The sequence below is a fragment of the Doryrhamphus excisus genome, linkage group LG19 (assembly GCF_037039965.1).
Source record: "Doryrhamphus excisus strain RoL-2023G ecotype Guam linkage group LG19, RoL_Dexc_Guam_v1.1, whole genome shotgun sequence".
Taxonomy (NCBI): domain Eukaryota; kingdom Metazoa; phylum Chordata; class Actinopteri; order Syngnathiformes; family Syngnathidae; genus Doryrhamphus; species Doryrhamphus excisus.
In genome coordinates this window covers 17159533-17178150 of record NC_136375.1, presented here as the reverse complement: position 1 = coordinate 17178150, position 18618 = coordinate 17159533, and the positions used below count along the sequence as shown (strand labels likewise).

General features: G+C 42.2%; 1 protein-coding gene and 1 non-coding gene across 2 annotated transcripts; one reads left to right on the top strand and one right to left on the bottom strand.

Moving 5' to 3' along the window:
• Positions 1–3681: 3681 nt before the first annotated feature.
• Positions 3682–17294, top strand: gng2 (guanine nucleotide binding protein (G protein), gamma 2). The gene is made up of 4 exons (XM_078799053.1): positions 3682–3867; positions 13178–13257; positions 15314–15418; positions 15967–17294. The coding sequence occupies exons 3-4, from the start codon at positions 15332–15334 to the stop codon at positions 16093–16095; spliced, it is 216 nt and encodes a 71-aa protein (XP_078655179.1). The 5' UTR covers positions 3682–3867; positions 13178–13257; positions 15314–15331; the 3' UTR covers positions 16096–17294.
• An 893-nt stretch (positions 17295–18187) lies between these two features.
• On the bottom strand, positions 18188–18270 carry trnal-cag (transfer RNA leucine (anticodon CAG)). The gene has a single exon. It is a non-coding gene; the product is annotated as a tRNA-Leu (tRNA).
• Positions 18271–18618: the final 348 nt, after the last annotated feature.

Below are 18618 nucleotides of genomic sequence, written 5' to 3'. Positions count from 1 at the left end.
ATTTTATTTTTGCTGTGTGGTTATTTTAATGAGTTGCATACAATATGTTATTATCATGTTAAAATGCCACTGTTACTTTTTAAATTATGTTAAAACAGGGGTGTCCAAAGTGTAACACCAGTGGCACAAATACAATTTAACAAGAGGACTTGTTAAATAATAATAATTTCAAAATAAAAGTCAAGAAGTCAAAATTGGTAATGAAGACAGAAAAAAAGATGTAATTCCACCACAATAAAGTAATATTATGGGGAGTAAGATCATTTTAGCAGCTTAAAGAAATATTAAATATTGTTAAATATTCTAAATTTTGTTCTCGTAACTATTACTTTATTTTCGGAATATTTTCTTTTTACCATTATTTTATTCTCAAAAAAAATTTTTTCCTGTTGGATATGAACTTTCCTTCTTGTAATATTGTAATATTTTGACTTTATTCCCATAACATAAAATCCCCCCCCCAACCTAACTTTGCAAAAAGTACAACTTGTTTGTTTTTGATATTTTTTTTACTAAGACTTTTTTAAAAATATTAAATATTAAACAAGTTGTATTTTTTGCAAAGCTAGGGAAAAATTAATCTTATGGGAATAAAGTCAAAATATTACGAGAAGGAAAGTTCTAATCCAACAGGAAAAACGTTGCAGTTTTATGAAAGAAAAGAAAATATTCTGAAAATAAAGTAATAGTTACGAGAAAAAAATTTTGAACATGAAAATTTTAATTGTTGAAAAATAACGTATATTTTTTTATATTATACATATTTTATATAATATATTTTTAAAATATATTTAACTTCTTGCCATAATTAATGTGTCGCTTTAGAAAATATGAAAGAGGCAAAGTTGCGTCCTGTGATTGGTCACTGTGTGGCCCTGTTGTGTTGTCATGTCGGCGACGCCCACTTCTGCTACTGTTTTTTTCGCCACGAGTCATCTGGGCCAGTAGGGGGCAATGTCGCCTAAGCCTTGCGCTTTTTCCTAAACACATTTCCCTCACTGCTTCCTGTTGTACACAGACGTAACAAAAACACCAAAAAGTTACGACGTTAAAAATGTTCAAACTGGCCACTAAACACTTGATGCCGTTTACGAACTTCGAGAATACTTTAGAAACATCACATTATGTTGGATGACGTAATGACTTTTCTCGCCATTTCAAAACGAGGTGAAATGATTCCGCACGAATCCGCCATCTTGGACGGGTAAGTCCAAGCTGACTTTATATTGAAACTAGCCCAAAATATGCCCGATTTTGTTATTTCCAAATCAATGTATTTCATAAAAGTGGATTTAGCTCTATTAATAGGTTTCCGTAAGTAAGGGTATGGTTGTGTCAAGACGTAACAGGATAAAGCTTGTTCGTTTTATTTCTTTAGTAATAAAAATAATAAAATCAAATAAAAATGCCAAAACATTTTTCGAAAATAAATTTAATAAGAAAACCCTCGTGAGGATAAGCGGTAGAAAATGAATGAATGAATGAAGAAATGCACAAGCTTTCTGTTTTTTGACGCGTCCTTGTGACGTCACGAGACTGTCATACCCTGACTGACCAGAGAGAGCAGTAAGGGAGCCTTTCCCTCCTTCCTGCCTGTCATGGCGATGCTGGCTGGCACAGATAAACCCGGAGATTAGTGATGTATGTGTAATCTGATTATTTATGTTTTATTATCATCTTGCGGTGGGATCATGTTGCAGATGCTTTAGTTTATTAGACTGTTTTTGATAATGAATGTAGAAGATAAGCTGGTGTAATCAAAAAGCAAAGCGTTAGTGTTTGGATGGAGGCGAAGGGACATGAAGAAGGTTTCAAAAATGGAGGAAAGGTTTTTCATAGCAACATCCTCATCATGGAGGAGGAGGAGAAGGAGGAGGAGGAAGGATGCCTGAAGCATTGTTTACATTGTGTGTTCATGTGGTTATGGTGGTGGTGGGGGGCTGGATTTCATTTCTTATTTGTGACCATCTGGACTCCCCCAAGCCCCCCCACCCCCCCACCCCAGGCATCCAGGCCCTCCATCCCAATGCCTCATGGGAGCTTGTGAGAGGTCACGCTGCCACCCAATACTCTCCAATCAATTGATGCGCCGATAGTGAACATTAAAAAAAAAAGATGGCTAGCAACACCTAATTTGAGTAGGACGGGGGAGGGGGTGCTGGGTCAGTGACGGAGAAAGGAGAGAATGGATTTCCCTCCCTCTGTTGCCATGGCGACAGCCCTTGCACAGAGGATGGCTGATTTCCTGTACAGCTGCGATGTTGTTGTATGCGTGTGTCGTATTTGTTGTATTATGTGTGCGTATGCATCGCCGTCATTGGTCGATTCTTCTCTATGGCAGCGAAGCGACACACCCTTCCTCCTATCACGTGACAAAAAGGCTCCTTTCATGAGCACTTTGCGCTGGAGCTGCCACTGCAGCAACTGTTTGCAAAGATTTTTCCCCAAAAGAAAACCATGTCAATTCACTTCATCTGTTCCAGGGTCAAACTGTGGCCCGAGTAAAGCTGTAGTTAAGATCACTTCAGTGTTAGAGGGAGTTAACCGCTCATTTTAGCAACAAAAAAATGATGTAACACCACATCGTAACTTCCTGAGTTGCATCATCACCCTCAAGGAAGAGAAAAAGTAAACAAAAAGGCAAAGAAAAAGTAGTTAGATGCTCGCCAAACTGAAATGGCGTATAGTCGGGCACAACTGCCGTCCAATCTTGTCACTTTTTAAATCTCGTGACACCCTGAAGAATTATTTTTTTTAAGTTGTAATAAAATTTGGCTGAAATTGTTGGAAAATTAAGTTGGGAAAAAAGTTAGAATATTTTGGGAGTAAAGTCAGAATATTATAAGAAGAAAGTTCAACTATTTCAAAAACGTCAACAAAAAAGAAATAGCAAAAGTGGAAAAATGAGCAGAAATATAGTCCAAATATTAAGAGAAAAACGTACTATTCTAACGATAAAAAGACACAATTTAATATCATCATTTAATAGTATAATAATAATATTACGGGAATGATGTCATATTTTGTTGTTGGAAAATTAAGTTGGGAAAAAAGTTAGAATATTATGGGAGTAATGTCAGAATATCATAAGAAGAAAGTTGAAACTATTTGGAAAACGTAATCAAAAAATAAATTGCAGAAGTAAATATAGAAATATAGTCCAAATATTAAGAGAAAAATGTACTATTCTAATGATAAAAAAACACAATTTAATATCATATTATAATAATATTACAGGTCATAATTACCAGAAGAATATTTATAAAAGGAAAGTTCAAATAGTTGGAAAAAACCCCACCAGAAATGGAAATAACAGCTGTCATTTTATGAAAAATTTTATCAAAATATTCATTGAAAATGTCCTAATCAAATAAGTAAACATATGACAGAAGTGGAAATTTTAGTCGAATAACGTTAGCGTTGGATCTACGTTCCTCGGTTCCTGGGTCGGGGGGTGGAGCTTGTCATTAGCATGCTACATGATCTTACAGTTGTTAATGTTGTAGTAACATTAATATTGTTAGCAGAAACACGTGGATGTAATGGTAATTGTTTTTACCCACAGATCTCAGCGAGGCGGTGGGCTCCTTTGCTGTGGACCACCGAGACACGGAAAGAGTGTGGGAGTGAGGGAGGGGGAAGTAGGAGGAGGAGGAGGGTATCTTCTCGCAGCCACGGCGTTTGACTGGAGGGTGGAGACTGGGAGCGGCGGCGAGGAAGGGAAGCAGGGAGGATCTCAACCGGAGCAGGGAAGGAGGGAGAGGACGGTGTGGATGGTAGCCGGACTCGCTTGTGTGTCCATCCTGAAAGCGGGAGTTCCGGATTCATCTTTGTTGGGAAAAAGACTCTGACTAAACATCAGGAAAGGTAGGCTTCTATTGTATTTTTTTTTTTTCTACATGGGTGTATTCCCGTTCCCGAGAAGGAGCGTGTTTCCTAGCCATGCTTGACTGATTGATGATCCGGAATCCCCTCTTCTTTGTACCGAACCTACTGGATTTCCCTCCTTTTGTGCCTTTAGCTCCATTCAGGATTTGATTGAAGATTTGTTTTGGGAATGACGGTGCAATAAGTCAACAAATAAACCTGGACCTTTTCCGCCATCTCAAGCAGCTTTATGTCGTGGTCGGAAGAGGGGGCGGAGGGGTAGTAGAGGGAAGGAGGGAGGGGGGGTGAAGCTGGAATATTGTATGGAACAGACACCATGTACTCCCCCCCCCCCCCAAGGCATTAACATCCATACACTAAAAGCACCGTAGTCTTTGTGTGCGTCTGTTTTCCCAATCCTGGCCTGTTTCCGGCATCGGCCAGTCGCTTCTTCTAATCGGGCGAGCGTTACGCGAGCGTTACAGGTGTCACCAAACAGGGCGAGAGAGGGCGAGTAATTTTCTGCCGTCAACAGTTTGAAGCATCGGCAGCCCACTCTGGCTGACCTGGTGTGCGATCTGAGTTCAAACGGAAAAAACTGGTTTACAGCAGGTGGAAACGGCCTTAGGCTGGTTAGAATCAGGGAGGATGAGCTCAAGGCTTCAACCTTCTCGACTTTGTTTGCTCGTGACAGTGTTGGTTTTTGGTCTTTTGAAAGCTTCTTCAACCGTCGTGGTAGGCTGAAGGCATTTTGTTGCTTAGAACCTCAGGTGAGTCTTGAGAAGACTGACTGTTTTACCGCTTTTGAGTTCTATTGTTCTGACATTCGGACCGATTCAGGTCCGACTGAGTCTTGAGTCTGCCAAAACATATTCAGAAACTGACCTTTCTGAAGTTCGGTCCAACTACACAAAAATTGTCAGATTTTTCGATGAATCTCAAAGTCCCTCAGGCTGGAAAAGTCTTAAGATTTTTGGCAGAAAGTCCAGGTAAAGTCTGTGTCAGACAGCATGGCTGTCAAATCCGAGCTTTTGGATTTTTTGTTAGGACCATAGGTGGGATTCAGGTCCTGCTCTCAGGTGTCAGTGCAGTCTATTCTTGAGTCTAAGTCTTGAGACTTTTGTTGCCAAAACCTTTTAGAGGCTTAACTCTTGTCAAAGTAAGTCTTGGTAAAGTTGATTTTGTAGTTGGGACTAAAGGTTAGGTCCAAGTCTTGGAGACTCAAAGGAGCCAGGGTGCCTCGGTTCTGGATTGCCTTAAATTCAGTTGTCCATGTCAGAGGTCCTTAGACTTAAGTTTAGGTCCTAACCTTGAGTATATGTTGAGTCAGACAGTCTTTCTAAGGATTTTATGATAAGTACCAACCACGTCTCAGTTTTCCATACAGATTGAAATGTCGGATGCTTCTATGAGTCTTGGGTTTTGAGCAGCCGGGTATCCAAGGTCTAGGATTGTCTTAAAATTCAGGTCCTATCCTTGAGTATACCTTGAGTCAGCCAGTTTTTCTAAGAATTTTATGATAAGTACCAACCAACCAACCGCATCTCAGTTTTCCATACAGAGCGGAATGTTGGATGCTTGTAATTCAGGTCCTATCCTTGATTATACCTTGAGTCAGCCAGTCTTTCTAAGGATTTTAGGACAAGGACAGTTCTCCTCACAGAAAAACATTTATTGGACGTTTCCTCATTCATTGAAGTCCCAAGATCTGGGATTGTTTTATAGTCTTTTCAGGAAAAAAATCAGTATGTTGATTCCCAAGACCACCAGACCTGCTTCAACGCCTTTCAGACCTAAGGAAACGATCCCATCTATTTCAGCATCCCAGTCTTTACCAAATGAACCAATTGGTTTGTCTTTGAGACATTTTCAGTGACTCGTGTTGGAGTCCCCTCAGCTCATGTTGTCCCTGAAGCCCATCATCAATTTAGAGGACTCGGTCTGAGCAGAGCAGCAGAATCCAAACAAGGCCGGATGTTTGCAATATGGTTCACAGCCGACGAGTCTAGAACTGTTATTGTTGGCCTGCTGATTGGTTCCAGGGAAAGGCATGTTTATTCGTCTTCACTCCAGGAGAATGCAGAAACGCTCCGGTTTGCTGAATGAGGACTTTTAACCTCCACAAGAAGTTCCACCTTGACTTGACGGCCGACCCCGGCGTCATCACAGACAGGGGGGAAAACACATTTGTGAGGATTTTGTGTGTGGTGCTGGTTTTCCACGCCGGATGAGCAAAAACACAGTTGTCCCCCCCCACCCCCGAAACGCTGTGTGGCTGTAGTACATTGTTTCTACCCCACTTACCACAGCTCTTATGTAACACGGAACAATTTCAAGGTTTTAACCCTTAGGGGTCTGAGGCTAATTTGCCCTTTCAAGCTTTTTGACACTAAAAAAGCTGTGCTCTCTCCATTGTTGGAAAAACAGAACAAAAAAAAGCCCTTTAATCCCACCAAAGAGGAGACGTGGCGAGACTGCTGGTTTTGATCTGATAAACATAAGAGAGCACATTTGCGCTCTCTGGAGAAATAAGCCTCCTCCCCGCTGCCTCCGTGACTCCCAGGAGATGCATCATTTCCTGGGCTGCTGCCTCCTCCCACCCCCCCCCCCCCATTCGGGGCCTCGACGAGCCCCCCAACACACACAAATGGAGGCTACAGCGGAGAAGATGACAGGACGGGCAGAGAATGCTGGGGGTGTCACAGATGTCCGGGCTAATGGAATGATCACGGGTGGTTTTGGTGGTCTGACTGTGAAGGCAGCAGGTTAGAACGCAAGTAAACACCACCCGGAATTTCTTGTGGGAAAACTGTAATCTTTACTAAGAAAGAGAATGCCTGACATGAAGACTTGGAACTTGAGCAGGTTTTTACCCTAAGTACTAAGTCTTCATATAGTAAGTGTCTACCTATGAAAATTGCTAAAAATACTACTATGCTAATGATAGCCTGTTAGCAATGCTAACGTTGGTATGCTAACACCTAGCATAATAGTGGTGTTTACATCCTGTATGTGTCTACTTATGAACATGAAAATATTACGATGCTAATGTTATCATGCTAGCAATGGTAACATGCCATTGTTAGCATACTAACACCTAGCATGATAGTACTAAGTTTTCATATACGTGTCTACCTTTGAAAATGGCTGAAAATACTACTATGCTAATGTTAACATGCCCGCAATGCTAGCGCGATAGTGCTAAGCTTTAATATATGTGTCGCATTTTGGACACCCCTGTGTTAATCTAAGCTTGGAGGGAGGAAGCGACCCACTAAGTCGGACAATCAAGTCGGACGAAGCAGAGCGTGATGGCAACTGAGGCCAAGTGGTGACAAACAAGGGTGCCATCTCTTCACTTGAGCAGGGGGTTGGAGGGGGGGGTGACCTTGCTGCTCTTGAAGGGCAGCGCATGAAAGAGTGTTGCATGTCATAGTCGCTGGGCTGGTGTTGTATTACTCCTCGGTGCACCCCGTACTGGAAGAGTTATTGCTGACCAACCTTATTCTCACGTTGTCAGGGTGGCTTTGCACATCATCCACTTCACCTCAGTGTCATTGTACTGAAGCCTGTTTCCAAATGTCACCTAGCATCTTAGCCAAGCGTAAGTAGCTTTAGCATTTTAGCGTTTGTTTTTTTTACAGCATGGGTAACCAAATATGGCCACTAATTGTGGTGGGAAATGGCTATTAGCAATCCCGCTCCCTGTATGCAAGCGCTTTTACTCCATGACTTCGACAAAATAAACACTGATAAACCTTCTGACTCTTCTGATGGTGCTGTCTATGAATTGGAAACAAATGTGACTTTCCTCGCAAGTAAACAGAGGAGCAGAGCTTGGGGGAGGGCGGAGTGCTTATCTGACTTACAGACAAGCCCATATAAGGAAGTCTGCCCCTCTGTGACATCACAAAGGGTCAGTTTTACCACGCCTTCTGAAACCGAGTGTTTTGAGCCATTCCAAACTTTCAACTTTCTTTCATGGCTCATTTCCAAATGTGCAAACCTCATGATGTGAAACTTTGGCATGGTTTAACACGAGAATACGACATTTCAACTACATTTATAGGTCAGAAAAGTGGAAAAAAGCATCATAGGTGCCCTTTAAAAAGCAACAGCTGAAATGGAAAAAAAACAAGACATTTTTTCAAGAATATAATTAAAATATTAAGAAAAAAGTAATATTCTTACTAGAAAACAGACACAGTCTTACTCATAATGTTATGAGGAAAATATTGTCATTTTTGTAGCACAGAGCCATTATGACAATTGTAATTTGGGGGAAAATCAGGTTACAGAAAAATGTGATACTATAATTATATTATGTATAATTATATTATATATAATATTGTTCATTCATTTTCTACCGCTTATCCTCACAAGGGTTGCGGGGGGTGCTGGAGCTTATCCCAACTGTCTTGGAGCAAAAGGCGGGGTACACCCTGGACTGGTGGCCAGCCAATCACAGGGCACATATAGACAAACAACCATTCACACTCACATTCATACCTATGGACAATTTGGAGTGGCTAATTAACCTAGCATGTTTTTGGAATGTGGGAGGAAAACGGAGTACCCGGAGAAAACTCACGCATGCACGGGGAGAACATGCAAACTTCACACAGAGATGGCCGAGGGTGGGATTGAACTCGGGTCTCCTAGCTGTGAGGTCTGCGCGTAAGACTAAATAAAGACTAAATATTCTATTAAAAAAAACATAATATTACAAGAAACAAACAAAACAAAACAAAATTGGGGAAGCTTCGGGGGAAAAATAATATTGTGCATACAATAAAGTCAAAATATTGTGGGAATAAATGCATATTATATATTATTATTATTATTAGGAGTGTACCCCGCCTATCGCCCAAAGACAGTTGGGATAGACTCAAGCATACACCCCACCCTAGTGAGGATAAGCGGTATAGAAAATGGATGGATGATATTACGAGAAGAAAATGTACAAACATTGTTGAAGAAAATCGAAATAGTATTTGGAAAAAAAACAGCAAAAATGGGGCAAAAAGTGACGTTTTTCAACTATACCACAAAGCTGGAAAAACCTTAAAGGGGACATATTATGCTCATTTTTAAGTCTTTATACTTGTGGACTCCTATAGAGCAGCTACACATCATAACCAGCACACAAAGCTTTTAAGATCTTCCAGAATCTGCACCTATTTAGCTGTATTCTTTTGGATTTGGGGGTTCCCGCAAATATGATCTGTTTTTATGTATTCCACCCACGGCCCGCCTCCAGGCACACCCACTCTGCTGTGGTTGGTCACACATCCAAGGGCATAGAAACTTGATAAGCGGTATAGGAATTGATAACAAAGGGTGATGTATCTTTTTAAAATGTGGGCCTTAACATCCAGACATATGTGTTGGATCCCCGATCCCATCCGGAAGTAGAGACTGGACATTCCCAAGTTTCTCAAGAAAAGAGGTTACTTCAAGAGTTTTTTTGTCTTTTGCAGCACTACCAGTGTGTAACAAAACTGGGGTAGAGCCACTAATTATGGTGGGAAAAGGCTATTAGCAACCCTGCTTCCTCTACGCTATAATGCTACACAGATAAGCGCTTTTGTTCCATGATTTCCACCAAATTAAGACAGTTAGGACACCGATGAAGTCCTACTTACTGCTGGCCCTTCTGACTCTTCCACACCACCAAGTAACGTTGGAAAGGCGTTTGAGCAAGTTTGTGGAATAAATTCATCATTATTAAGAAAAAGAAGAACAAATAGTTTGTGAAAAAAGTTAGCAGGATCTGGGTAAAGGGAACCATACAGGAGTGTATGTTTCCCCCACCAAAGGCTCTCTGTAGACCCTGGCTGTTTAATCACCGCTCCCCCAGGGTCCAGATGGCTGAGCCAGACATGCGTTTTTAATTACCACGCTGTGATTTTGCACCCTGGGCATCGCGGAGGACAAGGGACGCTCCCCGCTTGGTCGTCTTCATTTGTCTTTGCGTGACGCACAAAAATAGACAGAGTAATTAGGTTTGCACAGAAAGGAAGTGGAAAGGCGGCGGGGGTGGGGGGTGGTAGATGGGGGCGTCAGAGTCGATATCAGAGTAACAGATTGTCTCCACGGGTTTGCAATTATATTTTCCTCAGCAGGAAGTCTCCCGTAGCGCTCAATCACACTTTAAAGTCAGTGGTAACATCATCACACGTGTGCGTTGACGCACCAGGGACGGACAGGAAGGGATGTCGGGGGTTCAGAGTTGAGGTTCTAGCTCGACGTGGCTTTCCGCAGCAATATTTCCGCAACCCATTTTTTTTTTTATTAGGGATCGGTCAAAGCCGCAATCAGGCGTGGTGCTTGTGTGTCTCGCCCAACATTACAGTAGCAGTACTGGCACCATGTGACCAGCGTATAGTACTACATATTAAGGCTGGCCCATTCATTGAAAAATAACAAAAAACGACATTTGGAGCTTCTAATCCACTTCAAACTGCCGTGTTGGTTTCTAGTGGTCTCTAACGAAGGGCTAATAAACAGGTGTTCCATGCTCTAACTACAATGATATTCTAGTTATGAATAAGGAATCCTACATGGCGGAAATTCACTTATCACGGGAGGCTTGGAACCAATTAACAGTGATAAAGGAGGGAATACTGTACAACCCTTAGATAAAGTAGGTCAAAATTCAATGGATCGTGTCATTTCAACAAAAAAAGTTGCATTTATTTGATTGATTTATTCGTATGGCTGGCGACCAGTCCGGGGTGTACCCCGCCTCTCGCCCAAAGACAGCTGGGATAGGCTCCAGCACCCACCGCGACCCTTGTGAGGAAAAAGCGGTAGAGAATGAATGAATGAATGAATTTATTCGTACATGAATCTTTCAAAGAGGTGTTAAGGGTACCATAATATTAGGAACAGCACAGTACAGTCTTACATTGAAGTATAATGTCTTACATTGAGCGTGCCCCATGAGCGCCATATTCTACCTCGTGTATATATCCCTAGCACACTTTTCTCATGGAGCCACTCGGATGCCCTCCAGCGCAAACAGTCACAAGTTGGCCCGCAGCGTTTGTCTACAGTGTTGGTGCGTTGTCGTTCACATATTTGCTGTGTCAACGCTGAGGGAATATTAGCATATTAGCATCATGTCAGGAAGCATGTAGTCTTTGGTCCAGATCCAAGTCACGCTTGCTTCAGAACTAAAGACATGAATGGCACTTATAATAATAAAAATAATAATAATACATTTTATTTTATAGCGCTTTTCAAAATACTCAAAGACACGTTACTGAAGAATGGAGTTGAATAAAAGCAAGTAAACAGAGTAAAAGATACATGAAAATCCAACATTCATTGGTTAATACACAGTTAAAACATGAGTAAAAGCGGGGCGGGGCACAGCAGTCAGATATAAAAAGTTAGACATTAAAAACTAATTTAAAGAGGTGGGTTTTTAGTTGTTTTTTGAAACTGAGAAGGTCAGGGCAAGTACGGAGTGAATGGGGCAAAGAGTTCCAGAGGGTGGGGGCAGCGATGGAGAAGGCCCTGTCTCCCCAGGTTCGGAGCTTGGTCTTACAGGGGAGTGCCAGGAGGTTGGAGTCTGAGGAGGGATTATGTGGATGGAGCAGGTCTGTGAGATATGGGGGGGTCAGATTGTGGAGGGCTTTGTAGGTGATGAGAAGAATTTTGAAGTGAATGCGTTGGGGAATGGGAAGCCAGTGGAAGTTTTGGAGGACAGGGGTAATGTGTTGACGGGAGCGGGTGGAGGTGAGGAGGCGGGCAGAGTTGTGAATATATTGTAGTTATGAGGGTTTTGGAAGGTGTGTACCGTAGAGAATACTGTTGCAGTAGTCCATTCTGGTTGGGATGAATGCAGGGATCAGGGATTCGGCGGCAGAGAATGGAAGTGATGGACGGGTTAACTGTTTGATGCGGGGTTCACATGAAAGGGTATACCGTACATTCTCATCATACAGTGGATGCTCTCGGTGTTGTGTGCACTGCCAGGATTTAACCTTCCTTTACCCCCAGCTCATGCCGATTAATCGGTCCATTAAAGGGGACCTATGATGCATTTCCGACTTTTCTGACCTATAAATGTAGTTAGAATGTTGTATTCTGGTGTTAAACCATGCCAACGTTTCACATCATGAGGTTTGCACATTTGGAAGTGAGCCCTGGAAGAAGTTTGGGATGGCTCAAAACGCTCTGTTTGAAAAGGTGTGGTAAAACCGTTCCTTTGTGATGTCACAGAGGGACGGACTCCCTTGTTTGTAAACTCTCTGCTGCTTCTCTGTTTACTTGCTATCGATGCTGGAAAGGGAAAGCCACATTTGTTTCCAATTCCTAAAGACGCCACCATCAGCCACAAGCGGTTGGAGTGCTTGATTCCCTACCAGATTTTCGTCAGTGAAGGGCATTTCCCACTGGACTGTTTAGTGAACATGGGCCACTATGTAGCTGGACTAGCCCACAAACTTGCTTTAGCCCTACGCCTTTCCAACGTTACTTGGTGGTGTGGAAGAGTCAGAAGGGCCAGCAGTAAGTAGGACTTCGTCGGTGTCCTAACTGTCTTGGAACAAAAGCGCTTATCTGTGTAGCATTATAGCATAGAGGAAGCAGGGTTGCTAATAGCCTTTTCCCACCACAATTAGTGGCTCTACTAGAGGTTTATTTTACATACTGGTAGTCCTGCAAAAGACAAAAAAACCTACTTAGCATTCAGAGACGTCTTGAAGTAACCTCTTTTCTTGAGAAACTTGGGAATGTCCAGTCTCTACTTCCGGATGGGATCGGGGATCCAACACATATGTCTGGATGTTAAAGCCCACATTTTAAAAAGGTACATCAACCTTTGTTATCAATTTCTATACCGCTTATCAAGTTTCTATGCCCTTGGATGTGTGACCAACCACAGCAGAGCGGGCGTGCCTGGAGGCGGGCCGTGGGTGGAATACATAAAAACAGACCATATTTGCGGGAACCGTCTAGAAGAAGACGTGGAATTGTCTGGTATTTATTTGCTGCTTCAGCAGAAAAGGAAGAGAAGGTGGTCCACTCGTCCTTGGAAAAGGAGGAGTCGTATGTGCTTTCACAAATCTCCAGAGGTGTCCCAACGAGACCAGAAAAGGGTGTGGCTAATTGCTAAGTATAGTCAGAGTAATTGGTAAGAAAGTTTTACCGCCACAAATAAATGGATGTGAAACAGTCAACTGAGATGAGCCTTGGACACCACCGAACGACACAAATTGTGCAGAAAATGCTTTGGTTTTTCAGAAGAAGCGTGAGTTGCATCATGGTGGTCACGGTCATGTTTGTCTTTCCCTCACAGCCTCAAAGTTCTTGACTCAAAGCGCTGACTCTAGCTGCAGACCCCGAGGTGGAGCGCGGCGGTCGGCGTGAGCAGACCAGGTAAGACAAATATCAGACACGGGTGCACCGCCACTAGCTAGCCGCAAACACAGGCATCGTTGAGAATCTGTGGATCATTTATTCATTCTTATGTTATTTGTTATAAGCATAGAAAACCTGGTTACAACTTTCTGAATATGCTTTTTAAACATGATTAGAACCCTTTACATATAAAATAACACCCCTATAGTCACCTTTATACTCATATTACCCAATATTGTGGAGATAATAAGAGGAAATAAGACACTTAAGACATAGAAAACCTGCTTACGACCTTCTAAACGTGATATTTGACATATTACTTATATTACCCAATATAGTTTATATATATATATATATATATATATGTGTGTGTGTATGTATGTGTATGTATGTATGTATATGTATATATATATATGTGTATATGTGTGTGTGTGTATATATATATATATACATACATATATACACACACATAAACATGATTAGAACCCTTTAGACATAAAATAACACCCGTATAGTCGCGTTTACACTTATATTGCCCAATATAGTGGAGATAATAAGACACTTGAGACCTAGAAAACCTGCTTACGACCTTCTAAATGTGATATTTGACATGGTTAGAGCCCTCCATATGTAAAATAATACCCCTATAACTCATCTGTACAGTCATATTACCCAATATAGTAGACACTATAATAAGATAAAATAAGACATAAAGCAAAGAAAGCCTGTTTACAACCTTCTAAATATGCTTTCTAAACATGATTAGAACCCTTTAGACATAAAATAACACCCGTATAGTCGCGTTTACACTTATATTGCCCAATATAGTGGAGATAATAAGACTAAATAAGACACTGGGGACCTAGAAAACCTGCTTACGACCTTCTAAATGTGACATTTGACATGGTTAGAGCCCTCCATATGTAAAATAATACCCCTATAACTCATCTGTACAGTCATATTACCCAAAATAGTAGACACTATAATAAGATCAAATAAGACACAAGACAAAAAAGCCTGTTTACAGCCTTCTAAATTTGCTTCTCAACATGATAACAGCCGCAGTACTGCAGTACTTGAACGTCATTGATGTATAATACATGTGATGTTTACATTGCGTAGCGCAGCAAAGTCTATGTCCGCTGTGAGTAACTCTGCTCTCATCAGACATGTCTCAGCTAAGCCAGCCGGGTGTGTCGACACCCCAGAAATTGTGCCGAGGGCCGCGGTAGTGATCCGCTGGCCCGTTTAGACGTTTCCCCCGAGTCTTGAAACAATAACCCGGATACAAAAGACTTTACTTTTTACTGCTCACTCATACTCATGCCCCCATTTGGACTGGGGCGTCCTGTTTTTCACCTTTATCACAAAGCTGAGAGGCTGTCCGGTGTCCGATACACAAGCACCAAAATCAATGGCGGGAACATCAAGTGCTTTTATTTCAACGTTGAATCATCTCACAACAGGCGCAACGATCCACAACACAAGCCACTAACCCACGCCGGGATAATACACAACACTGAAACCCCGATGTCACTTCCTGTCAAAATTGGGAGCACATTTACAGTAACACACACAAACAAACGTCTTACTTAAGTCTTATTTGCTCTTAATATTATGTACTAAATTGGGTAATAGGAGTATAAGGGTGACTATAGGGGTGTTATTTCATGTCTAGAGCTCTAATGGTGTTAAAAAGCGCCTTAAACTGGTACCAAAACATTCAATTTGTGAATACGGAATCCTACTTAGCAGATTAAATGAGGGATTATTGTACACTTAGGGCGTCACAAGACACGAGAGAGCGCTTGCGATCTCGCAAGATGAAAGCGTGACGATACTTCTCGTGTCGAGAAAAGATGTCTCGCGAGAACAGGGTCAGGGATTGATCTTACAGCGAGGAGGGAAAACAGCAAAACAAGAGTCAGTCAGTCACAATGTGGACACTTAAGTTGAAGATCTGCCTAGCAACCGGGGACCGTAAATAAAACCGTGCCATCATAGAGCACATCTGCATGATTATGTGAACGTCTGACCCGACGATGACATCCCCCGTCCCCGCTTTCCCGTGCAGATCCGACAGAGGGCGCCTATGGCGAGCAATAACACGGCCAGCATCGCACAAGCCAGGAAGCTGGTGGAGCAGCTCAAGATGGAGGCCAACATCGACAGGATAAAGGTGAGTGTCGATTCGGCACGGACTGTCAGGAAGATCTAAGAGCTCTCACAGGTGGAAAAGGAATGACATCACTGTCATGTCCTTTTGTGTGTTCATAGTAACATGACTGAGAAGCTCTATCTGACAGTTCATAGGAATAAATCAAATATGAAGAGGAAAATGTTGGTCAATTTAGGAGCATTTCAGCCATGTCACAAAGCTGGAGGTGCATTTTTTTTTTTTTGAAATACCGTATTTTCTGGACTGTAAGTCGCACAAGGCCAAAAATGCATAATTAGGTGGAAAAAACATACATAAGTTGCACTGGAGTATAAGTCGCATTATTTGCGGGTTTATTTACTATATTTTCTGGACTATAAGTTGCTCCGGAGTATAAGTCGCACAAGGCCAAAATGCATAATTAGGTAGAAAAAAACATACATAAGTCGCACTGAAGTATAAGTCACATTTTTTGCGGACTATAAGTCTATATAAGACTATAAGTATATAATTGTGTGTGTGTGTGTGTGTGTGTGTGTGTGTGTGTGTGTGTGTGGGCGTGTGCGCAGGTGTCGAAAGCGGCCGCCGACTTGATGTCCTACTGCGAAGCTCACGCCAAAGAGGACCCGCTGCTCTCACCCGTGCCGGCCTCGGAGAACCCGTTCAGGGAGAAGAAGTTCTTCTGCGCTATCTTGTAAAGGCGGGACTTTGAACGCGGACGACGTTCAAGCGAAAAATACGAGAGGAAGAAAGAAAAAAATGTAGACATCTTCTAGTCGTGTCATACGAAGATGAGAACCGTGGTAAAACATTGAGGTCGTGGTGGCGTCTTTTTTTGCGAGGGGGTGGGGTGGGGGGTAGCATGTTGACGGGGAGGGTGACCATGATGAAGATGCTAAAAGGGGGATGATGATGATGGACGACTCTACAGGCTGTGATGTGTACAAAACTAGTTCAAATGAAAAGTCATATTTTGTGCTTTTGTTGAGCTCTTTGGACGTTTGTGTGTGTGTGTGTGTGTGTGTGTGTGTGTGTGTGTGTGTGTGTGTGTGTGTGTGTGTGTGTGTGTGTGTGTGTGTGTGTGTGTGTGTGTGTGCGCGCGCGTGTGTGGTCGACTGCTGACGAGTGGTGGGCAAAACCGTTAATTTCAGTGAACCATAAGGTGGGCAAAACCGTTAATTTCAGTGAACCGGATCATTACAGTTCATTCAGTAAAAAGATCTGTTCATTTCGGTCAATTGGTCGTTAGCCTGTGATCCCCCCTCCCACCCCCCCTGTGCATACACCCGGTCAGTCGTGTCGAGTCAGTCCGTTCACTCATGTTCACCTTCGCTCCGACTCAACAGTGCAACAACACGTGACGACTAGTGGTGTGTCAGTCATGAACGAACTGGTCAAAAGAACTAGTTCTTTCTTTGTGAACGGAATGAACGCGGTCACAGACAGTGTCGGTCAATCTCTCGATTTCGGTCTTTCAGTCAGCTAACCCCACCCACAGAGCAAGGCGCGACGATTCATTCCATCCACAAAAAAGAACTAGTTCTTTTGACCCATTCGTTCATGACCGACACACCGCAACTGCTGACTAAACTAGACCCCACTTTGATGGCTGAAATGCTGGTTTGTTTGTTTTGCCGCTTTCTTATCGTCTTACCGTACCCTCACTTCCTATCTTTGTATACCGCTAATATGTGCTTGAAGATTTTTTGTCTCCTACCCGCAACGTTTTGGTTTCCAGGGGAACGTTTGGAAGACTCTTCACATGTAACTGGGTGCGTGTGTGTGTGTGTGAGAATGAACATCTGTCTGACCAACGTCATCACGTCCGACTCCTTCTGCCACACAAACATTCTTTCTACTCTTTGTACAAAACAATACGCAAAATAAACTGTGATGTGCTGTAAAGTATTGGCCTTTACTTCTTGAAAATATCTTTAGTCTTTAGCTGTGTCCTGACTAAACGGATTTGGGGCGTCCCCTGGTGGACCGGGTGGCGAACGGGCAAGCACCAACACAGGACAGTTAAACGATAATGTGGTTTGGTCGACAACAGAAACAATAGTATCTAAATAAATTAGCATAACAGTTAACTTTAAAACGTAAGCCCAAGTGCTAACTTGATATTATGTCAATACTACAGTAGTACAGTATATCGATACAAATGAGTAAAGTTCAGGCAACGTCACAATAGGTACAAATTCCAATCAGGGATGCTACGTTTAAATAACGTTTATTGTGAATATTTCAGCTTCGTAGGCGAGCTCTGACATTATAAACACATGTTTATTGTAAAATATGCATATTGTGTCAACTGTTTTTCTGGCCGCATCAACATTCGCCCAATCAGCTGAACGTTGGACGAAACGACCAATCATGCACTTGGCCAACGTTTCTGACCAATCAGCTCGGCCGTTTTTTTCTGAGCCCTCCCAACGATAGACCAGTCCCGGAAAATGTGTTTTTATTGTTAGTTTGTTTGTATGTGTGCAACCAATAGTACAATTGGGGATTTTTTGTCAGCGTAATATATATTTTACATTACTAGCCATTATTTGTGTTACCGCTAACAAAATATACCGCTGATTGTTCCATTTTTGCTGCTGTCGTATGTGCTTTTTATGGTCAGTCGTGGACCGTAGATGGATACCAAGCTGTATATTTGGTAAAGATTGTGTTTTTTATAAAAGTCATTTAGAGCAGCAGATAAATGAACTACTAACATGTGTAGCCTGAGTTTAAATTGTAGTTGGGGTTTACCGCAGTATTTTTGCATGGTGAAAAACATATTGCTGTCAGAAGTGGGATTCGAACCCACGCCTCCAGGGGAGACTGCGACCTGAACGCAGCGCCTTAGACCGCTCGGCCATCCTGACACACCACCGTGTAATGCGAATTATATGATATATCAATAATATATAATTGTATTGATGTATTGATATAAGATGATTATGATAAAGACTACTATATGATTATGTCTCTGATTTGTATGTTGCGTTTCATTCTAGAAGGGTTTAGCCCACGTGTCGGCGGAGGACCGAAGCACCGCAGGTTTTCTTTCCAATCAGGTGATTTCATTGATGAGCTACTTCCCTCAAACCAAAGGAGGGTTAATCATTAAAATCGCCTTCTTTAGTGACCGACTGGAAATAAAAATCTGATATGTCTCGGCCCTCCATGTTTGCCACCGCTGGGCCCGTCCACAAGTGTGCATAAAACACCTC

Coding starts and splice junctions, on each gene's coding strand:
- gng2 (XM_078799053.1), top strand. CDS start 15,332: ATGGCGAGCAATAACACGGCCAGCATCGCACAAGCCAGGAAGCTGGTG. Junction 15,419..15,966: donor CCAACATCGACAGGATAAAG/GTGAGTGTCGAT, acceptor GCGTGTGCGCAG/GTGTCGAAAGCGGCCGCCGA.